Consider the following 23,241-nt stretch of genomic DNA (forward strand, 5'->3'; position numbering starts at 1 on the left):
GTTCTTCAGTTTATGGCTTCTCCGTTGTTTAATTTTGTCATGTCTGAGTCCGAATCGACGAGTTCCTCAACTACCCGACCTAATGGATCGGAGTCCTCCGCTCCCAAATCTAGCGGTCACACCGTGGACATATCTGACTCCGCGGCTTCGGGCTCTGCTAGCCCTATCGCGGAACCTTCCACCTCAGGAAGGAAAGCCACTCTGCCTCTCCCCCCATCCTACCGCTGTAGGCCCAACTTAGACGTAGTTAAAGCTGCTTATGGCATCCCCGCCAACGTGATCCTTGAGCACGCGTGCGGCGATCTCCATTTCCGCATCTAGTCCCACCGTGATCGGTTTGTCTCATTGCAATTGTTGGTCGGATAAGCGGCGGATTGCGATTTCCTTAACTTCTCCTTGATGTCGAGTATGTAACCACTTCAACATCCCCCCCTGTCAAGGCATTGGTAACTTTTGGCGTATCTTATATGCCGCAGATCATTACAACAAAACCCATTCTCCCAAAATCCAACTCTGCGATATGATAGCTCACTACTACATAAAGAAGAGTACCAAATTTGGTAGTGTAGGATATCAGTCTTTCTGTACCCGTCCGTAGAAGAAGTCCTTTATCCTCCACCTTACTACCTCTGATAAAGTGTGGCATCATTATCCGTTATATATGTCCGGTAGTTTTCTGTCCGCGGATCTTCCCTCTGACGTTTCTCTAAGGCATCTCAATTTCCTTTCTAGTGGTACGTCAAACTTTTTATTCGCCGTGCTCGTTCCTAACTTTACTTTTAACTTGTCTTTCTTTTGTATCACAGGTTGGAGACCAGATTCGCGATCCAAACTTTACAACGGTGTCTACTCAGCTATTTTTCAAAAACGCCGTGACTTGGGAAGTGAACAGAGTGAAGTCCTCGGCATAGATCCAGAAAAGGGCCATCCTCTTCTCCTTGATCCTTCGTTGAAAAATATTGGTCCGTATCAAGGTCCACTTTATCGCCCAGCCCCTCCCAAAGAGAGACTCCCCAAACCTTCTCCTCACCCAAAGAGAAAGCCCTACAAATCTTTTAAGTATACTAACAAGATATCGCATTCCATAGCCGTAGCCCAACGTTTTGCCGCTGCTTCCAAGGCCCATCCCCCTGCTCCATATACCGCCCCCTCTTCCTACTCTGCTGTAGCGGATTGGGAAGACGACTTAGATCAACCTTCCTCCCCAGTTCAAGAAGCTGCCATGGCCTCTTCTAACCTCAAATTGTGGGATAGTGACTCCGAGGGGGATGAACCCGTTGAAGTTACCGCTAAGAGCCCTCCTGCTAAAAAGGCTAGGACTGCAGCGCCCAACCCCACTGCTGCTATCGATGTCTTGTCTTTGCGGCCTCCTCGCATACGCATGCCGTCCTTCTATAAATTCCCAGCCATCTGGGTCAGTGCCGCCTGGCGTACCTGATATATGGCGACCTCAGTTCAGGGCTAGAGATTGCGAAGTAACTATACGCGACTCAGCCCTGGGCAATCCCTCTATCGCTGCGTCTCTTTTCTTCAGTTCTCATTTGCCCAAAGATCAAGCATACGGTGATTCTGGCAGCTTTGCATCTCATAGAACATCCATATACCATGGTTGGGAAAAGGTACTATTCTGTCTCTTGCATCTTCTTAGTCTTTTTAACACTTTGGTAACCCTTTACCCTTTTCAGCTGAGCTTGGATATTGGTTATATGATCCGCGGTCTCACCAACCGCATTTGGACTCTGTGGAGACCATGAAGCCGCGAGATTGAAGGACGGCGAATTTGGAAGGCCAAATATCTTTGCGTTGGAAAAAGATCGCGATGCTCTTCATTATTGTGGCCGTGAAGGCCCAAAAGGCACCGGTGTCGAAGAAGCGGACCGTGACTATGTTTGGTGTTTCATCCAAATTTGGAGAGCCGCGAAAGAAGTGACTAAGGTCGCCACTTTCAGTCGCCCGTAGATAAAGTTGTTCAAGATCGCGGCGGACCGTTTTCGTAGCCTTGCGGAGAAGAAGATTAGCCGCGAGCTTAAACGTCAGCTCGAGGAACTCTCTGCGGCCGGTCGCCTCCTTCCTGTTGAGTCGCGAGATCCTCCAATAGCGCCCCTCAACCGTTGCATCGACTTGACTCCTTTCGGTCCCATGCCCGGTGGAAGCCGTTAATTCTGTGAAGCCCCTGCCCCATGATCGTGGATATTCCCCTCCTTTACGCGGTGAGGTGGAATCAGTGCCTGCTCACCGAAAGAATGTGGGCGAAGGGCCTCAGTAACTTCTAGGAATTCCTATTGATGTTTTGTACAAAAAATGTACTTCCTTGTACTTTTGAGATTTTGTGATTCCCACTTTGACAGTGTTTGAATGTACCATCTATTTCACCTGGTTTCTGGGAATGGCCAGCAAGTCTTCAATGTTAATCACTTTGCAGTCTAGAGCTCTTCTCTTTACCATTGTATGTATTTTATTCTCAATTGAGTTGTACTCAAAATTTGCGATGGAGTGCCCGATATGAGTGTAAGTATTAAGCTGTGACGCCTGATGGGACACTTATTCGTACAATCTTGTTGATTTGGACGATAGTCCGCAAAGGGTTTCTTCCCCCTTGATCTCTGGCGGCTGTGAAGCCTATAGGGGCAACTCAGCTTGCCCCCAGTCTATTCGGACGTGTAGTCCGTGAAGGGTTCCTCCCCCCGCTTTCTCAAACGGCTGTGAAGCCTGGAGGGGCAACTCGGCTTGCCCCCAAGTTGATTCGGACTTGTAGTCCGCGAAGGGCTCCTCCCCCCGCTTTCTCCGACGGTGTGAAGCTGGGAGGGGCAACTTCGGCTTGCCCCCCAAGTCGATTCGGACATGTAGTCCGCGAAGGGCTCCTCCCCCCGCTTTCTCCGACGGCTGTGAAGCCTGGAGGGGCAACTCAGCTTGCCCCCAAGTTGATTCGGACATGTAGTCCGCGAAGGGCTCCTCCCCGCTTTCTCAAATGGTTGTGAAGCACGGAGGGCAACTTCGGCTTGCCCCAAGTTGATTCGGACATATAGTCCGCGAAGGATCCTCCCCGCTTTCTCAAGCGGGTGTGAACCACGGAGGGGCAACTTCGGCTTGCCCCCAAGTTGATTCGGACTTGTAGTCCATGAAGGGCTCCTCCCCGCTTTCTCCGGCGGTTTGAAGCTGGAGGGGCAACTTCGGCTGCCCCCAAATTGATTCGGACTTGTAGTCCACGAAGGGCTCCTCAGCTTTCTTCCCCGGCTGTAAACTGGAGGGCAACTTCGGCTGCCCCCAAGTTGATGTAGGACATGTAGGCTGAAGGGCTCCTCCCCCCCCGCTTTCTCAAATGGCTGTGAAGCCTGGAGGGGCAACTCAGCTTGCCCCCAACTTGATTTGGAGTACGATGCCAAACTTCCTTCTGCTTTCCATACCAACGATACAGTAGAAGGACTTCTTTTATTCATGGATAAAAATATAATGTACCAGTATTACACTCCGACTCCCACATCTCACTAGTAAACTAAACAAGGCTTTCACTACGGTAAATTTTCAACATTCTTACATTCCACGGTTTATCAATCTTTTTCCCTGTTGAAGTCCGTAGCTTATAAGTCCCAGAAGTTCCCTTTTCCGTCACGACATATGGTCCCTCCCAATTAGGCCCCAGTTTGGCGTCGTTCTCATTCACGGTGGCGGGTAACTTCGTCGCAAAGACTGATCCCCTACATTGAAAGTTCGCGGCTTCATCTTTTTATCATACTGTCTCTGTAGCTTCCGATGATATTCTTCCAGACGAATGCACGCCCATTCTCTTTTTTCCTCTATGAAGTTCAACTCTGTGGTCAGAATCCCCTCATTTTTCGACTCCCTGCTTATTTGGTTCTTGTTGATTTCTCTATCATTTCCACGGAATCACGGCTTCTACTCCATGCGCCATTGTGAATGGTGATTCATTTGTAGATGTTAGCGGTGTTGTCGCGGTAAGCCCATAGCACATGATGCAACCGGTCAGACCCATGCTCCCTTCCGCTCCTCCGGCTTCTTCTTAAGAATATCCATTATGATTTTGTTGAAGCCTCTGCTGTCCATTCCCTACGGATTGTATGGGGGCGGAGAACCCCGCTTCACCTTAAGCGCTGAAGGAACTTTTCGTACCTTTCCCCAATAAATTGGGTTCCATTATCGCGATGACTGTATGTGGCAATCCAAACCTACAAATTATATTTTCCCACGAAATTTGTTCACATTTTCTTCCTTGACTTGTTGCGATTGCCACTCCTTCCACCCACTTTGTAAAATAATCGGTTCTTTGCCAACATAAATCTCCTCTTGGCTTGCGTTGGCGAGGGCCCTACTATATCCATCGCCCACATGGCGAATGGCCCGCGGACTAAACACTTTGTCGCAATGGCTCGAATTTGGAGCATGTATCGGTGGTGCAAATTTCGACATTTTCACACCCTTTTGCATATCCTCTTTGCATCCCTTTTCATATGTGGCCAAAAATACCCTGTGAGATCAATCGATTGTGTGGTCGCGTGCGTCTGCGAGAATGACTTCCACGAGTCGCCTTCATGCACCTCGGCCCGAACTTCTTGAATCTGCTGCCCTATGCATTTTAACATTGGTCCGCCAAAACTTCTCTATCTGAGATCCCCATCGTAAAAGTGTATCCCTGGCTCACTGCTCCATTCTGCGTCTTTCTGTTTGTTTTCTATTTCCACTCCCATCAAAGCTTTGATGGGTGTTATCAATGGACTCCATATCGGCGACAAAGGCGGACATCTTCCTCTTCCGTGGTACTAGGCTTGCTCAACACCCTTACTTCAATAGATCTTCCCTCGTCACTGGTAGTCTTTGCGGCGACATATGCCAATGCATCGGCATGTCTATTTTCACCGCGGTTCAAATGAGCAAACTTAATATTCTTGAACTTACGTGCTTTTCTGCGCAAGACTTCCAAGTATCTCGCCATCCTTGGGCGGCGAGCCATGAATCCTCCATTCACTTGACACACCACTAGGTTAGAATCCGAGTAAGCAGAGCGGTTAGCGGCTCCTCTAAATCTTGGGCCATACCCAAACCTACTATCTTCGCCGTGACTTTCGGATTCATTGTTGGAAGCCGCAAATCCCAGTTTTATCGACAATTCCAGCCTATTGTTCTCAGGAGTCACCAGGACGACGCCTATTCCGTTCCCTGTATCTGTAGCCGACCCATCCGCGAAAACTCTCCAACCATTCCGCACATCCCATGGATCCAATGGGTCGTGGTTAAGCTCTCCTTGGCGATCCATGACCATTTCTTCTCCCCACATTGGGTCCTCAGCTGAGAATTCTGCTAACACCTCCGCCATCACTTGTGCCTTTTCCGCGGTTACGATGCATGCGTATTTGTAGTAGCAACCGAGTATTACGCCCACTTCAGCATTCTTCGACTTCTCTCGCCCTCAGCGCTGCGAGGGCGGGTTAGATTATCACCACCGCGGAATGAGCTTGAAATAAGGTTTCAATTTGATCTTTGAGAATACCGATTGCCAAAGCGTATTTCGATTCTCACAGCGTATCGGTTTTTTAGCGTCGGCATGGTCTTACTCGAAGTAAGCGGGTTTTCTATCTTTTCAGCGATTCGTACCAATACCGAGCTCGCGCGTACTCACGAAACCCCGGATACAAATACAGTTTTCCCCCTTGTTTCGGCGCGACAAAAGTGGTGCTTTACCTAAATAACTCTTCACTCTCGGAAGGCTCCCTCGCATTCGCGGTCCATTGGAAGTCTGTGTTTTCCTCAGCCGATCGATCTGGTGATTCGACATTTGTCCGATGATTTAGAAATAAACCGATTTAGTGCGCGACTCTTCCCGCTAAACTTTGTACCTCCTTCACATTTTGCGGGGCGGCATTTCTATCGATGATCTAATTTGTTGCGGATTTGCTTCTATACGCGGTGTGTTACTATGTAACCCAAAAACTTCCGGACCTTTACTCTCAAAGGTACACTTCGGGGTTAAGCTTCAAATGGTGCCTTCGTGGTATCGCGAAAAGTTTCGAAGACCTTCCAAGTGTTCGTCTTCCGACATGCTCTTTTCCACCATATCATCAATATATATCTCCATCCCTTCCGAATCTTCCCTTGGAACATTTTTCTCCTACTTTCGTTGAAATGTTGCCCCGGATTTTTTTAACCCGAAGGGCATCCCGGTGTAACGATAAGTGGCCCCCTACCCGCGAGCGTGGTCTTTTTCTGATCCGGGCCGTACATGGTGATCGATTATATCCCATGGAGGCGTCCATGAAAAGAACACCTTGAATCCGGCCGTTCTATCCACTAGTTCATCACCCAGCGGCATAGGGTAACAATCTTTCGGACACTCCTTGTTCACGTCCGTAAAGTCCACGCGCACATTCGACTTTGCCATTCTTTTTTCGTAATCGCGACCACGTTGGACAACCATTCCGTGTATTCTACCTCCCTTATTATCCCGTCCCCTTTCGATTCGAATAACCTCCTCACGAATGGCGTCCAGCGTGCCGGACGTATGCCTCTCATCTTTTTTGGCGAACTGGTTTAGCACCCTCATTCATGTGCGGATGATGACATGCAAACTCTGGATCAAACCCGTTATATCCTCTATCCCCACGCAAACGCGTCTGAATTTTCGGTTAAAACGCCGCGAGTTTATTTTTCCATTCTCCTTGCAAGTCCGTTCCTCTACGGATGTAAATTTTCATCGTCTCCTACCCCCGGGTTAACTACTTCAACCGCGATCCAACGTTTTCGGACCCAATGGCGGCTCGATCGATTGTCTCGCGGCTTCCGCGTAATTTGCTCGCCATGCTCCTCCTTGCTCATGAGGCGCCCCCACTCCCGGTTCGCGGACCAAGCTCTTCGCGATTACTCGGCCGTATACTCTTGTGCGGCCACTTGATCCCCCCTTGATTTCATATGTTCCCCCGCCCGTGGGAAGCGGATCACTGGTAATACGTCGATGGAATGGCCTTCATTTCATGAATCCATTTCCTCCCTAAAATCGCATTATATTGCGATCGATTGTCCACCACCATGAACCTAGTGAATACGATCGGTTGGTCCCTTTGTCACGGGTAGCGTTAACTCTCCAACGGGCTCTGTCATGCTACCGTTGAACCCATACAGATTGGTTTGTGGAGCCTTCAACTGGTTTCTGTCGATGTTCATCTCTTCCATGGCCCCTTTGAACAACAAATCCACCGAGGCGCGCGCGATCTATCAACACCGCCGAACCGGGTAATTTCCCATCGCTATGGTAATTACCAAGGCATCCTCATCGCGGCAAAATTACCGACTCTAAATCCGCCGGGGTGAACATTATGCTCCGTCTATCATCATCGCCATCGACTAACAGCGGTATGCTCACCACCACACACACCGCCGTAGACTTTGCCCTTCTCATCTTATCCCCGTGTGTATTCCTACCTAGCGTCTCTCCTTCGAAAATGACATTGATGGTACCCAAGATTCTAGTCGGGTGGCACTCTCGGCTGGTGAACTCTACAACAAACTCTCCGAGCATTCCCTTTTCTATCATCCTTTCTACTAGCCATTTCAAGGCGTAACACTCATTTGTAGCATGGTTTTCGACTTGATGATACCGCATGAAATGGTTTCCGCTTCTATCTCCCTCGGGATGCCAGCCCCCCATAATCTTTGGTTCCCCTTGATTAGAGGCAAGATTTCCTCTAAAGGTGCGCTAAAGGCGTCTGTTCTAACTCACTTCGATGCGGCTTCCTTTCTCGTATGTCCCTCCTACCCGGTCTCTGTCCTCTCCGGACCTCGGCTCTCTCCTTTGTAAGATCCCTCTCCTTGTCCTCTATCTTTTTCTTTTACCCTTTTCGATCTTCTCTCTCAACCTCTTTTTGCTTTGCCTTTCCGATTTCTTACGTTTCCTTTGCGTTCTCGCATTATATCCTCATACCGTATGTATTTTTCTACTTTCGGGTATAGTGCATGCAAAGTAGTAATTTCGATTTTAGAAACCGACTCATGGACCCTCGTTCCTGATCTCAATCCGTGCTGGAAAGCTATGACCGCCGTATGCTCCTCCAAATTTTCCACTCTTAGCGTCTCTTCCTTGAACCTACATAGAAACTCCCTTAATGATTCTACGGACCTTTGTTTAATATTGAATAAAGCCGCGATATCGACCACCCTTCTCTTCTGGTGAATGAAGTGATCGATAAATGCGCGCTCCAATTCTTCAAACACTTTGATGCTCATGAAGCCAACCTGTAATACCGGTCAGGCCTCCGCAAGGCTGGTGGGGAACATCATCTGGCCGGAGCCCATCATACTTACTCTCTCGCCATAACGGCATTTCTTTGCCGAAAATGTTGCAAATGATCCGTTGGGTCTCCTTTCCCCATCATACCGTTCAAATCTGGGGTGGGAGAACCTTTAGGTGCCGAATTCCATATTGAATCTGCCAACGGATTTTCTTGAGGCTCGCTACCTCTTTTCGAGCTGCACTCTGGTTCACTTTTTACGCCACACGATTCACTTCCCTATCTTTTCGATCATGGCACGAACTACCTCCCAAGGTGATACCATTTGTTGGTGGTTCAACGTCCGGTGGCGGGTACTCCACATTCTCCCCTCTACTTCATCGCCCCTAGGATCCCCGACTCTGTTTCCCTCGGGTAGTCTCCCTGTCCTTCCTCAACTTCGTCATTTTCATTTCTCGGCCCTAACTACCTCTTCTGCCGAAGTCGGTGGCGTCGGCCGCCCACATCGATAATTCTTCCCTCCTACCCCTTCCAACCCAGTAGCTCTCAACTTCCTCAGCGTCTTCTCTAAAGCTGCTCCTTTCTTAAGTCTTCCTACACCTCTTTTTGCTTTATAGTGGTCATTTTCTCCTACAAGTTCCCTACGGCGCCAAAATGTATGATCAAATTTACAACCATACGAGATCCGCGATATATCTCTCTCACTCTCTTTCTCTTTTTCCCTTTTCTTTTCCTTTTTCTCTCAGCGATGTTCCCTATATATATCCCCATAACCGCCTCTTTCTCCAACCGCTCTATCTTCTTTAACGCTCTCCATGATCTTTTTTCCTTGTCCCGTCGCCCTTGTCCAACCGTCTCTCTAAGTATCATGTAATGCTCATGTGCTCCTCCTACCTTTTCCTTAATCCACATCCATTTAGGCCCCCGATACTTTTGAATCTTATGCCTTACTAGGTTCGCGATATATCTCTGTTCCGCGGGCTTGATCCGTCGCTCCCACTCCTTCTCTGCCGTCATAGGGTAGCTCTCGGCAATTGTATTGCCGCGGACACGATCCGTTACACTAGGTTTTTTCTTCGCTATTCGGCATACGACCCACTTGCCACCTATAACCCCACGTGTCATGAATACGCCCTATACATGACCTTTATTACAGTTTACCAAAACAGATGAGAATAAAAAACCAACTGTAGTACAGTATTCTTACCGGAATATAGTTCTATTAAGATTTCTTTTTTTTTTCGCTAAACCTTCTATTAAGATTCTATTATTATTATTATCATCTCATATTGTGTTTTTTTTTTTTTTTTGGGTCTTCAGGAAATCCAATCACTTTTGACTTTTTTGGTGTTGACTGTAATTAAGGTAAGACTTTTAAGATCAATATATATTACAATGTTGTATATATAATTTAATGTTTTGGATTTGTAGCTAGTGAAAGAGGAGACGTGGGAGGGATTTATAGCTGATGCTTTGTTTTTCGCAAAGGTATTATTATTATTATTATTAGTCTATTGCTTTAGTATGAAAGTTATCGCGTTTTATGGACATGGATGGATGTTACTTTTGTAGGGATTTCTTATTGTAGTGACTTTGATATTGGATTTTCACTTGGCTCTTTGTTATGGCGTCGGTTTCTTTGGTAAGCATTTATGCTTTATTTAAAGTATGTTTATTGAGAAAAAAATATAAGCAAACATGTTAAGCGTATGCATTGTGGAAGTATATATTATGTCTTGTCACATGACAGCATGAGTGAAGATTGAAGAGAACGTCTTGAGTGAGGTTTTTTTTTTCTACATTTAATGGATTTGATTAAGGAAATATGAAACATAAAAGTGAAAGTAGACTTTAGATCAATCATTAATCTGTGATTTGATTGATTTTAGTGTAAGTGATGCATTCTAGGGTTCTAAACCCTTGGTTTTACTCCATATTGGTTTGTGCATTAATAGGGGTTTTTAGAATATTGTTTGATTGCTATTTTGATGTTTTTACAATAGATTATTTTTAATTCCGAAAATTAGGTATTTTAGTTTCTAAAATTGAGTCAGAAGGCTAGCTTCTAAGTTCATAGTTCCTTTAGTCTATATATTGAGTTGTAGACCTTTACCTATACTTGGTTGTTGATTAAATAAAATTTGTTTTTGTGTGAGAAAGGTTTCTTCTCTTGTGTGTGTTTTTGATTGATTAATTGCTGCGTCTCTTTTGTGATTCCCTTCTTAATTTGTGGGTTTCAAGTCTAGTTGTCACACACAACAATTGTAGTGGCTCACAAGCAACTAGTTCGTGATTCTTCAGCATCACGTTCATAGTCTCATTGCACTCAAGTGCATCAGTAAGCCATCAAACTTAGTTGAAATGGATGACAACCCTGGGCGGGTAACTGTTGGTAGTTGTAGCCATGGAACTCTATTACTATTGATTGATTGCCTACGTGTGTTCAATTTTTTTCACCACCAAACAGTTGACTAGCTCGCCGTCTAAGTAAGTGCGTCTGGCCATTAGCAGACTGTTGCACTTCAGTTAGCACCTGATGTCAGGCAGGAAACAGTTTGTGTTGTTTTCTGTAATTCTTTCCTGACATTGTTGGTCCACTTCTTTGACCCTTGATCCTCGTGTCTCTTTCTAGTAGCACTTTTGGAGTAAATGGCAGTCAGGAAGATGTCCCTCAGAATTGCATCTTGTAGAAGTGAAGATTATAACGTGGTGTAGATTGAAAATCCACCTACGTGGTCTATGAAGTGATAAACTGTTTTGTTGCCTTTTAAAGAACGAACTGAATGTGAAGGATTCACAATCTGTAAACTACAACGTTTAAAATTGTAATGGCTGCAGTTTTGAATGAGGCCTGTTGTCGAAGTTCCCTTACCTTCAAATTTTCTCGTGTCTATTAAGGAAAATGTACAATTTTTTGTAAACAAGTGGCCAAGGTAATATTTGAATCTTAGTGGTTGGTTCCACAGATTAGGATAAATTGTATAAGCGTTCATGAAGTAGCAATAGTTTTGGTGGCACTAAGTACCTAATTTTGGTGTGTATATGGTCTAGAAAATAGTTGCTACTAAACAAAACTAGGTAGCTTTGTATGTGAAAGATATTTTTTTGTATCAGTGCTTCGGTTTTATATCTTTTTACTCCTATGTTCAGTAAGAAACTATTTCGAGCTACTAGCTGTACATCAAGAATTTCCTTATCTTAAATCTGTCACAAGTCTTTACTCTTTAGCATGTTCTTACTACTTTCCTTCTTATCTTTACTCGTCAATTAGATTGTAGGAATATTGAACGTGGAATTAGTGAAAGTAAGTCAAAGATCTCTATAGTTGTGGAAAACTACACATTGTTTGTGTTTTTTTTTTTAATATTATTTATTCCTTTTTATGACATAAAACCTTTAATTTCGCACATGACATCCAACGTATAAGCGATGAGCTTAGCCAGACTGGACGCCTTGAAGCACCAATTTCTAAGCATGGAAAAGGCATATAAGGCACATTCTTTTCGAAGAAAAGACTAATTACGTGCTTGATATGTCCAATTTCTGAAACTGCTTGCAAACGTTGATCCCGCTGCAATGTGCATATACGAGTGACTTTTAGAGGATGATAAGGCTGCTAAATCTACAATAACCTTTATGGATCTTGATCAGAAATTGTATATGTTTCGGTAGTAAACTGCTTCAACACAACGAGAGAAATGGTAAAGAACGCACTAAGAAACAGAGGAATTTGATATTGGGGAAGATGAAGCTGAACCAAATAATGGCTGCCTACGTACTCAAGATCTATTATTTAGGGATCAAGTTTCAACGTAGTTCATTATGAAAAATAATATGGTATTTATATAGGTAGAGTAAAGAGTCTTTGTAGTTCAAGTAATCTTGTAGCTTGAGTAATTGTGATAGAATATAACTGTCAACTGATAATTATCTCTTTGATAATAAATGAATTTGGACATAAATCAATGTACAATAGTGGCAAGCAATGTGGCTAAGGTTCAGCCTTAGACACATGAGTTAATAGGCATGTACATTGATCCATAGTATTACAAATTGGGTTTTAGCCCTGTCGATTAAATGAATAAAATAGAGACCCCTAGTAATGGACGTTTGCCACGTATGTGGGGGTCAAAACACCGCCCCCTTTTTGTCATGCGAACAAAGGTCACATGGCAAAAAAGAGAAGAAAAAGCAAGGAAAAAATGGAATACGAAAATAGTAAGTGAAATGTATAACAAAGTGTCGTGTGAACATTAACGATAGGAAAATGGACAATCGGAAAAAATTCGTTAATTATCGGGAACGAAATAATGTCAAACTAACGTATACGGGACGCATTGTAGTTAAAAAATTGCTGAAAAATGCACAGAAAAAATTTCGAAAGAAATTGAGTGTCGGAAACTGTACCGAACGCATTACGTAACAATACAAAAGTTGATTTCGACGACGCATGCTAGCGGAATACTGATATTAGGATTAGACTATTGAAATTAAATGTAAGGGCAATTTAGTAAGAATAGGAAGAAAAAAAAAATGAAATACGAATTGGATTCGAATGTGAAAACTTGAACGAATTAGATAAAAATCCCAGTTAGATAAGAATCTAACTAGCAAGGTAAAATTTTATCTACTAAATATTATATAACCGTACTCGTAGATAAAGTTTGCTGTTTTCAGTAGAGAAACAAGGTTTGGGTGACGAAGTCTTGAGAGGGCATCAAATTCGCTAGTAAAAGAGTCAGGCGCGTTATCTTTCCGGAATATATGCTTTATCTGCTTCTTTCATGATGTCTGCTGTCTTGAGTACGTGTGGCAAGTAAGAACCCAGCACAATGTCTTCATATGTCTTATGGAACTTGAGCTCAAACCTTCGTTTACCTAATCGTTCTTCAACTGATTCTGTTTCTTTGGCATGTAGTGATCTAACAAATACTTAACACTGTCATCGTCCATCACTTGTTCGTTGGAATTAGGCGAGACAAAACAGGTTTATCGAGATGCGTGTATTGGGTTGAGTGGATCTTGTCGAGTGGAACATTGAAGCTCTAAAAGCTTGTTAACGGCGGTCGCGATCGAATTTTTGAGGAGTGATGGAATTGAAATTGGTTAGTGGCAATGAGTTGGGTTTTTGAGGGGGATCAAAACCAAATGGTTTTGGTGTGGTGGGGAGTGAGAGTTGCGGTGGTGAAATCGGTGGTGAAGTGTGCTGTTGAGGGAGATGAAAGAGACTACGATCTAGTGCTCCAGGGGTTATGTTTTGGTTCAGTTGGGCCTGGGCCTAATTAGAATTTGTGGGCTTGAGTTGGTTTAAAAACATGTAGGCTTAAGTTGTGTTTTATAAGTTGGGTTTCGGTCGGCTAAAAAATATTGGGCTGTAGACTTAGAAAAAATAATGAAGTTATCAAAGATTTACGCTCGGAAAATTTCTCGTAGAAATATCGACACAATGCCTTAGAAAAAATAATGAAGCTAACGAAACAGTATCGTTCACCGTGGATGAGCTCGAAAAATATTTTAAACGGTGTCAATGATTTTCAACAGCATGAAACAGGTATGTTAGTACTTGTTATCAGTTATCTTAAAATTTTGGTTAAGTCTGAAAGACTGACGAAAAGATTTGTATTTTTGTCGCAGGTAGAAATGGAAGAATTACGAGCAAAAGATATTGACGAAAAATTTCAAGCGAAAAGATTTCAATGCCTTAGAAAAAAATAAAGAAGCTGAAGAAAGGTTTTGCTCAGGGTGACCGCGCCGCAATGCCGTAGAAGAAAATAAAAATAATAATAATAATAAAGAAGCTGAATAAAGTTTTCGCTTAGAAGGTTAACGTAATGTGAATTTTTGCTGCACGGAGAAACGACGGTTGTACGAGCCTCGGAAAGTTTCGCTCAGAAAGTTCGGCATAATGCCTTAGAAAAAAAATAATGACGCTGACAAAAAATTTCTCTCGGAAAATTTTTCGTAGAAAGATCGGCACAATGCCTTAGAAAAAATAATGAAGTTGACGAAAAAATTTCGTAGAAAGATCAGCACAATGCCTTAGAAAAAATAATGACTGCGGAAAATAATTAACGAAGTTAAGCCGAAATTTAATGCGATTTCGAAGAAGAAAATAAAGATTTAATCGAACAACCGTAAAACAATTGACAGAGACAATTGATTAGATAATTGTGTAAATATAATACTATAGAGCTAAAACTTCTTTTGATGAAAAATAAAAATAAAGATGGGTTTGTTATTGAATATTATTGTTGTGTCAGATAACATACCTGCGAAAAACTGACAATGTTGTAGATTTATGCAGTTGAAATGAAATAGAACGAGACGCCCCCACGTAGAGAAAAACTCCCCCAATGCGTACTTAACTTTATAAAATTAGGCTAAGCGAGTATAAAAGCGTTCAAACTTAGGCTGACGAAGCTAAACGTGGTAACCTCGTCAGATTTTGTCGGAACAATAGTAATGGACTAAGCGAGCATAAAAGCGTTCAAACTTAGACTGGCGAAATTAAACGTAGTAACCGCCGATTTAATAAATAGCGATAGTAATGACTGAGCGGCGTAAAAGCGTTCAAACTTAGGCGCCGGTTAAACGTAGTAACCGTCCCGATTTTGTCGTAAATAGCGAGTAAGTAATGGTTAAGCGGCGTAAAAGTGTTCAAACTTAGACCGCAAAGCTAAATGTGGTAATTTCACGATTTTTTTCGTAATGATAGTAATGAACTAAGCGAACAAAAAAGCGTTCAAACTTAGACTGACAAAGCTAAATGTGGTAACTTTGTTAGATTTGTTATAGTGATAGTAACGAACTAAGCGAGCGTAAAAGCGTTCAAACTTAGGCTGGCGGGTTAAACGTAGTAACCGTCGGATTTTGTTATAGCGATAGTAATGACTAAGTCGGCGTAAAAGCGTTCAAACTTAGGACCGACAAAGCTAAATGTGGTAACTTCACGATTTTTTCGTAATGATAGTAATGAACTAAGCGAGCGAAAAAGCGTTCAAACTTAGACTGACAAAGCTAAATGTGATAACTTTGTCAGATTTGTTGTAGTGATAGTAACGAACTAAGCGAGCGTAAAAGCATTCAAACTTAGACTGACAAAGTTAAACGTAGTAACTTCGTCAGATTTTGTTGTAGCGATAGTAATGACTAAGCGAGCGTAAAAAACATTCAAACTTTGACACACAAAGCTCAATGTGGTAACAGTCCGATTTTTTTAGAAATGAGCGATAGTAATGACTAATCGGCGTAAAAAGCGTTCAAACTTAGACCGACAAAGCTAAATGTGGTAACCGTCGATTTTTTTTAATGATAGTAATGAACTAAACGGCGTTAAAACGCGTTCAAACTTAGACCGATGAAAAGATGATCGCAAAAGTGATGTGTCAAACCCTTCGCTTCTAAACTAGCGAGAGAGATAAGCCGATGAATCGTGTGGACGTAAAGTCGTTCGAGTGGTCTTTGAGTGATAGAGATGCTATCAAATTGTCGAGCAAGACTATGTATCAAACTAAGATAAAGGCGTCATACGGCTTATCTCTTTGCTTCAAAAAAAGACCCACCAAATTGATTTACAACAAGGCGAGAATCCAGGTGTATAGCTGGAGCTTCGCGCCCTGATGTCAAAGCCGTTCTCGAGGCACAAATGATGACCTCATTCTGGCTTCATTATTTGAGCGGCGCGAAGCCAAGTCGCCATTGATTTCCCAATCTTTTCTTTGCCGGGTTTAACAAAACACATCCAATTCAAACCAGATTTACTATGGGAGCCATCCGAGTAAACAATCCATAGGTCGATGGGATTAGGAATTGCGTTTTCATGTTGGTCTTCATTAAGCCCTGATTAAGCGGCGGCAAAATGTCTTCCATAGATTTTTTCATCATCAATGAAAAAAAAAGACTAACAGATTGAGTTGTAATTTGCCGGTATATGCCACTAGGTTGACCCGTTGAAGGACTTGTCAATATAGGAGGGCCCGACCAAGTATTTCTTGATTGTTTGCAATGTCATCTCACAATCAATGTTCCAAGTTGCGCCATTTTTAAAGTCCGGAAGAAGGGATGACAACGATCGAAATATTTAGAAATAAATCTATGAAGAAGCAAGCCGGCAAGACCTCGAAAAGTCGTTGAATTTCCTTCTTATTTTTGGGTGATGGCATATCAATAACGGTAGCATATCGATCAAGATTAGCCTCAATACCTCTACAAGTCATGAGGTATCGAAATTTTCGGAAGAGAGGCCCAAAAGAACATTTGGCGGGATTGAGTCACATGTTATACTTGTTAAGCCTATAAAAACAAGTTAAAGATCGGAAAGATGATCACCGTATTCTTCGATTTAACGACTATATCATCGATATAAGCCCCATTATTTTTCCCGCCAGTCGGAAAAAATTGTATTGAAGAGTGAAATCCATTTCACCCGGAAGATTTAAGCAGACGCATTGAGGCGCCCGGTTGAGCTATGTAGAAGATGACACCGCCATTACCTCTTACAAAGAGTTAGAGATTTTAGGAGGTACACACTTTCGGGTCCCGACCGAGATTGTCTTTTCTTTGCGTGTAACCAACCTATCTAGGTCGGTAGTTTGCGGGATTGTGGTCTTCCTCTAGTTTTATACGTGACACCTTTCTTCCTTATCGGATCGGACCTATCTAGGGCGACGCACGATTTTCCTCAGTCAGCGAGGTCGGCCTTCCCTGTCAGGTCAGTCTCGTTTGGGATATTGGTATTCCTTATATTTTCTTCTGTGACACCTTCTTTCCCTGTCTGGTCGGACCTGTCTGGGATGGCAATTTTTCTCAAATTTGCGAGGTTGGTCTTCCCTGTCAAGTCGGTCCAGTCTAGGATGAAGGTTTTCCTTATACTTTCTTCCGTGACGCTTTCTTTCCCTGCCTAGTCAGACCTGTCTAGGATGGCGATTTTTCTCAAATCTGCAAGGTCGGCCTTCCCTGTCAGGTCGGTCCAGTCTGGGATGAAGGTTTTCCTTATACTTTCTTCCACGACGCCTTCTTTCGAAGGCGTTTGTACCACCGTTTGCAGTAATTGCGGCGGTCAGCCTTCCGGAACCTAGTAACAACAGTACGTAACTTTTCGTCACGTTGTTGTTTGATGTTCAAAAGTGAGTCGACATCCTTTGGCGTCTTGCAATTGTGGCAGAAACGATTAACAAACTGATTTTCTAGTTTATTGTATTGGTGAATTGATCTTGAAGGCAACTCACTAAACCAACGTAATGCTTCGCCTTTAGAGTTGATGGAAAGAGCTTACGTGGCGGATCATCTCCACCTCATAACACCAACTTATTTTTAACGATAGAACATGCAAGCCGGGATCTCCTTCCGACTCATCATAAAGTTCAAAATCGGGTTGTTTGAAGTCGGGATAGTGGTAAGCTTTCGAATGTCGGTTTAAAACTTATCAAATCACGCCATCATTGGTATCCAAGTTTTTCATTCTTACATCCCTCGACTCTATCGTTAAGTTCTTTTGCAATCAACTCTTTCATTTGTTGTTACATGTTAGAGTTAAAGTATTGGCTCGAACAATTTGGGCGCCCGTGGCCGTGCCCATGTCGAGAAGGATACATTCCATTACCTCTTATTGGAGTTAGAGATCTTTCATGATGCGACGCGATCGGCTCGACCCGGTGATTGTCTTTGTCTATCCCTCGTAACCAACCCGTTGCAGGCGGTAGTCACCCTGGACGGGTGGTCGGTATAATTATACCACTTGTCCATGTATTGTGGTTTTATGCGGGATGCCCGCCTTCCGGTCATGTCGGACATATCTCAGATGGCGGTCTTCCCTGAAATTACTTCTCAGAGGTAAATCTTCCATTTGAGATCGGACATGTCTAGGGTAGTAGTTATCCCTGCCAATCCGATTCTCCCCATAAGTACGGGTAATAGGGTCATTACTTTTAGAGTGTGCACTGGTTGATTGTGTTTGAGAAATAACACGTTGTTGAGGACGATGAAGTGGATCTTCAAGATGGTCCCATACACTGGAATGGCCTGCGTCCCTTCGTGGTCGCCTGATGTTGTTGAATTTGCAGCATCATCCACCGGCCTTTGCCTCTTTGCCAGCTTCCTTCTCAAGTTTCTATTTAAATTTTTGACTCGTCGTAACTCACGCTCAACCGTATTATGGGTGAATTGGCTGTTACTATCACCTTTTCCGTTAGTTGGTGTGAGAGTAATGTCCACGTCCATATCCATGTCAACTAAAGGATCGACATGGACAGACGGTGGACCGCATGGAGGATTACTGACTTGTCGGTTTTCTTGTTGCAAGACTGTTAGGGTTGGTGCCGGCGGTTATACTGCTTTTTGCGGTGGTGGTGGTGGTGGCGGCGGTGGTGGTTGCGCTGCTACCGTTGGATGTTGAGAATTGATCCTACCACTAGGAGCAACTTGATTGTTCAACGGTTCTTGCATTGGCCGATTTGAATTTCGAGGGTTGCGAGTCCTATTAGCAGGAGGAATATGTCTACTATTTGGTCTGCTTCTTGTACTTACCATCTTGATTGTTTCACGTGATAATGAATTCTAAATTCTAAATCACGGATTTTTTTTCAACAGTCAATTTTCCAATTATTTCTTTTCGCACGACACTTCGTTATACATTCCGCTCATTTTTCTTTCTTCTTTGCCATATGAACTTTGTTCACATGCCAAAGAAGGGATGTGTTCGACCCCACCCCACGTGGCGCTTAACGTCTATTGGTAGGAATCTCTACTTTATTCGTTTAATCGGCGGGGCTAATGCCCAATTTGCAATACCATGGATCAATGTATGGGCCCATTAACTTCATCCGCCTAAGGTTGAACCTTAGCCACATGGCTTGCCACTAATGTGCATTGATTTATGTCCAGATTCATTTCTTATCAAAGAGATAATTATCAGTTGACAGTTATATTCTATCACAATTACTCAAGCAACAAGATTACTTGAGCTACAAAGACTCTCTACTCTACCTATATAAATACCACATTATTTTTCATAAGGAACTACGTTGAAACTTCATCCCTAGATAATAGATCTTGGGTACGTAGGCAGCCATTATTTGGTTCAGTTTCATCTCCCTCAACATCAAATTCCTCTGTTTCTTAGTGTGTTCTTTACCATTACTCTCCTTGTGTTGAAGCAGTTTATTGCCGAAAAAGTATATAAACAGCAACCATCTGCTAAGGAAATGTCTGGGGCTGTTAGTCAAGCACTCAAGCATATGGAGGAAAATCTGAAACATACATACTAGTTGAGCAATTTAATACCTTTAGGTTGAAAGAGCCAAAACCTGTTTTAGATCATAGTGGTCACATAACCACAAATGCAAAAGAATTAGCTAAAGATAGCTGGAATAATAACTGATTTATTAACATAAGAAACACTTGTGTTCTAGCAATTTATTTTTTCTTCTCTAAATTGTACTTGACTTTAATAAAGAGATAAGTGTTACATATCCGTAAGAGAAACAAAATCATATATTTGTAGGGTTATTTGCCCCCCTATACATTAGTAATTCAGAAACCTGAAATAAGTTTTCTCCGGTCTCTCAATCTTGGTGAGAATTGGTGCTTTGCCGTTACGCCATTGCTTAACTCCTTCCACTAAGAGAGTCCATTTTTTAGCACCCTTGTCTGCTCTTCTCTTCACTTCTATCCATGTACTGATGATGTGCATCCAGGCTTCTTGCTTCTTGATCGTATCTCACTTGGCTCTGACCTTCCAACTCGCGTTGTTGCTTTGAAAAGCCTTAGCTGTTTCCACTGAAGCAGTTTCAATCCGTAAGTGATGCAACCACATTTCTATGGATTTACTGATCCCTTCAACAAGGGCTATACTTTCTGCTTCATAGCAAGTAGTCACCTCTGTGTCTCGATGATGGAAGCACCATACCTTGACTGTCTAGGTAAACTACCGTCATATCAGTAATACAAACGATACAAGCAACCAGTTTGTGTTGTAACAGAAAACCTTGTATAATATGCCTCTTCCATCATGGCATGGCAGGGAGCTCAAATTTCACTTCGTATTTGGTGCAAACAACACATCTGTAGGAGAAATGTAATTTCACTTTACAAAAGAATTTCACGACTCCAGTGCCTACGGTATTACAAATTTGCAATACATCTTATCTGTTATATCAATTTTATGGTCTCCGGTTTTAAGTTCCTTGTTTTCAACCAAATAATATGTGAATTTTGTCACGAAGATGAAGCCACGTCATTTCACCTATCATTTGCATGACAATCAACTAGCAAGGATTGTGGAGCAACATATATTCATAAAGTTTAATGATTTACATTTTACCAGCAAATTAGTCTCTTTATTCTCAATTTAGAGACTTTTTCCGGCTCACTTTTCTTTGGTGTCATTTTGCAGTGATATATGCTCTAACTCAGCAACCACTTCATGAAGGACTAGGTATGTAGTAATTTTTACAAATGTACATCTGTCTCAAAGGATTGCTCACTTTTCTTTGGGAGCAACATATATTCATGAAGTTTAATGATTTACATTTTTTTTACAAATTAGTCTCTTTATTCTCAATTTAGAGATTTTTTCCGGCTCTTTATTCTTTTCTTTTTTTGGTGTCATTTTGCAGTGATATATGCTCTAACTCAGCAACCACTTCATGAAGGACTAGGTATGTAGTAATTTTTACAAATGTACATCTGTCGCAAGGATTGTGGAGCAACATATATTCATGAAGTTTAATGATTTACATTTTACCAGCAAATTAGTCTCTTTATTCTCAATTTAGAGACTTTTTCCGGCTCACTTTTCTTTGGTGTCATTTTGCAGTGATATATGCTCTAACTCAGCAACCACTTCATGAAGGACTAGGTATGTAGTAATTTTTACAAATGTACATCTGTTGTATTGGTTTCAATTTAAGGAATTAAAATACAATGAAGGGCATTTCTATTTCTCCTCCATCCCCTCCTTATATCTGTCATCTGGACTTCTATTTTGTTTATAAGAAACATTTCTTGTTGGAACAGTTAGTTATAAAAAGTTTCATTCTTTATTGTATTGATTTTTTTAAGTAATTCGAGTAAGTTAACACCGTTGCAGTTGGGAGTCTTATTGACAGAAGGCAAGACATCCAGATTTTGGCTAGTTAACACCGTTCATTTCCCCCAAATACAAGGCCGTATGTCCTTTTTCTCTCCAAACTTTCTTCTACTCCAATGAAAGAAATATTTTAATAGCTGGGTGGAGCTTTAGTAACTTTTTGTAATTTGATTACTGGTCTCATGCATTGAATTTTATCTCACTGACTCGATGGTTTCTCATACGATCGTGTCATCCTTAAAAAGTGTTTTTAGTTACTGGGGAAAGTTCTCTTAGTATTAATTTAATTATTTAAAGAATGTTTTTTCTTTTTTCAACCTTATGTCCAAAAGTATTTAATTTCCAGCAGTATATCTTCTGAAACAACCATATACATAGTACAAAATATTAAGATATGGGTATTTATCGATATTCAATTTCTAGATATATCTCTCTTTGGAGATATTTGACATTGTTTTACATACAAATATTATAGATATATCCAAAATATCAGCAAATATCGTGGATATTGTGAATATTTCTTGATATATCATGATACATTATTTATATTTATTTGAAATATAATGATAAATATTAAATAAAATTGTTATATACACAAAATATTTCCAAATATAATAAATATCACAAATATTATCGAAATATTACCGATATTTACAGTCGTATATATTTCTAAACATATCATGATATTTATATATCTTTCTCTAAAATCTGAATAGATATTTCCAAATATTACGATATATCATGATATTTTATACTATGACCATATATGCATCGACAATTCCAGAAACTGCTACTCGTCGGAAGCAAATCAATTAAACATTTGAGTTCAAAACATGTCTTCAGTATGCTTTGTAAAAAGAAAAAAAAGACCTAGAAACTCATTTCTCACAGGTATAACACAAATGCTTTACAACAAAATGGAAAAAAAAGGAAGCCGATAATTATCCACGTGAGTTGATCAAACCGTGTAAAGAATCATCATTTGCATTAACAAAGCCTTACTCTATGCATTTGTGGAACAGGAGGTGAAATGATAAGATTCTCTTCCAGTCTTCCGTCATCCGTATCTTCCCGTTTCTTTCTTTGGCACTATTTTCATTCAAGACATATACGTTCATTCTTTTTCTTTCTATTTCTCTTAATGCTATTAATTGTCTATCATACTAGGGTATGCCCGTGCCTACGGCCCACGAGGCCTCGACGCGCCTTTGGCGCTACCTCGACACTCGACACATCTGTTCGTCTTGTTTAATTGGCGTGAATAAATTGTTTTTACCTCAAATCTTGAAGGATCAAACTTCTCGGGATCTGGAAAGGTGTCAGGGCTGTGGGGAATGTTCCTAAAGAGGGGTCACACTTTCCATCCTTTTGGTATAAGGTACCCTGAATAGGTTATTATAGAGAGAATAATATGAGAAACTAACCACGTAAAACTAATAAGACATAGGCATTTGTGATTGGATTCAATATTTTATACGCAGTCAGTCATTTTTCTTTTTCTTTCATTTTGCAAAGACGAAAAACTAATAATAATACATGGGCATTAGAATGCTATAGCGTTACAAACCATGATATTCAACATCTTCCACAGCTTCTCTGAAAGTGAAAGATAGAATTGAAGCAACCCTCAGTGTCTCTTGAATCACCCTTGAGGTAATTGGCATTTTCTTTGTATCCGACCAATTCAGTAATTTCTCATCACCGCACATTTTTTTAAGTATAAACTCTTGCTCTTCCTGTAAAAGTCGGAGTCACAAACAAAGAAAACAAAAGTTTGATTAGTATAAGCAGGTTTGACGGTTCGTGGATGAGATGATGCTCTTGGTTTGCATTATTGGGTGTGACGAGAATCCTTACGGTGACGGCTTGTAGAATCTTTGGGATTCTCCCCAAGGTACTTGAGGATCGTGTCAATACACT

General features: G+C 41.8%; 1 protein-coding gene across 1 annotated transcript; it reads left to right on the forward strand.

Moving 5' to 3' along the window:
- The first annotated feature begins 8,527 nt into the window (after positions 1–8,527).
- LOC147497806 (uncharacterized) lies at positions 8,528–21,638 on the forward strand. Its single transcript, XM_086563015.1, has 8 exons — positions 8,528–8,549; positions 9,496–9,599; positions 9,666–9,722; positions 9,807–9,876; positions 20,626–20,667; positions 20,849–20,890; positions 21,049–21,090; positions 21,322–21,638. Exons 1-8 carry the CDS (start codon positions 8,528–8,530, stop codon positions 21,369–21,371), a joined length of 429 nt encoding a protein of 142 aa, XP_086419141.1. The 3' UTR covers positions 21,372–21,638.
- The last annotated feature ends 1,603 nt before the right edge of the window (positions 21,639–23,241 follow it).

The sequence above is a fragment of the Coptis chinensis genome, chromosome 5 (genome assembly GCF_015680905.1).
Source record: "Coptis chinensis isolate HL-2020 chromosome 5, ASM1568090v1, whole genome shotgun sequence".
In the NCBI taxonomy this organism is placed as follows: Eukaryota; Viridiplantae; Streptophyta; class Magnoliopsida; order Ranunculales; family Ranunculaceae; genus Coptis; species Coptis chinensis.

Excerpts from the sequence above, each read along its gene's own strand:
- LOC147497806 (XM_086563015.1), top strand. The coding sequence starts at position 8,528 with ATGGCACGAACTACCTCCCAAG. Across the intron at positions 9,600-9,665 it reads TGGTGTTGACTGTAATTAAG|CTAGTGAAAGAGGAGACGTG; the intron begins GTAAGACTTTTA and ends TTGGATTTGTAG. Across the intron at positions 9,723-9,806 it reads ATGCTTTGTTTTTCGCAAAG|GGATTTCTTATTGTAGTGAC; the intron begins GTATTATTATTA and ends TTACTTTTGTAG.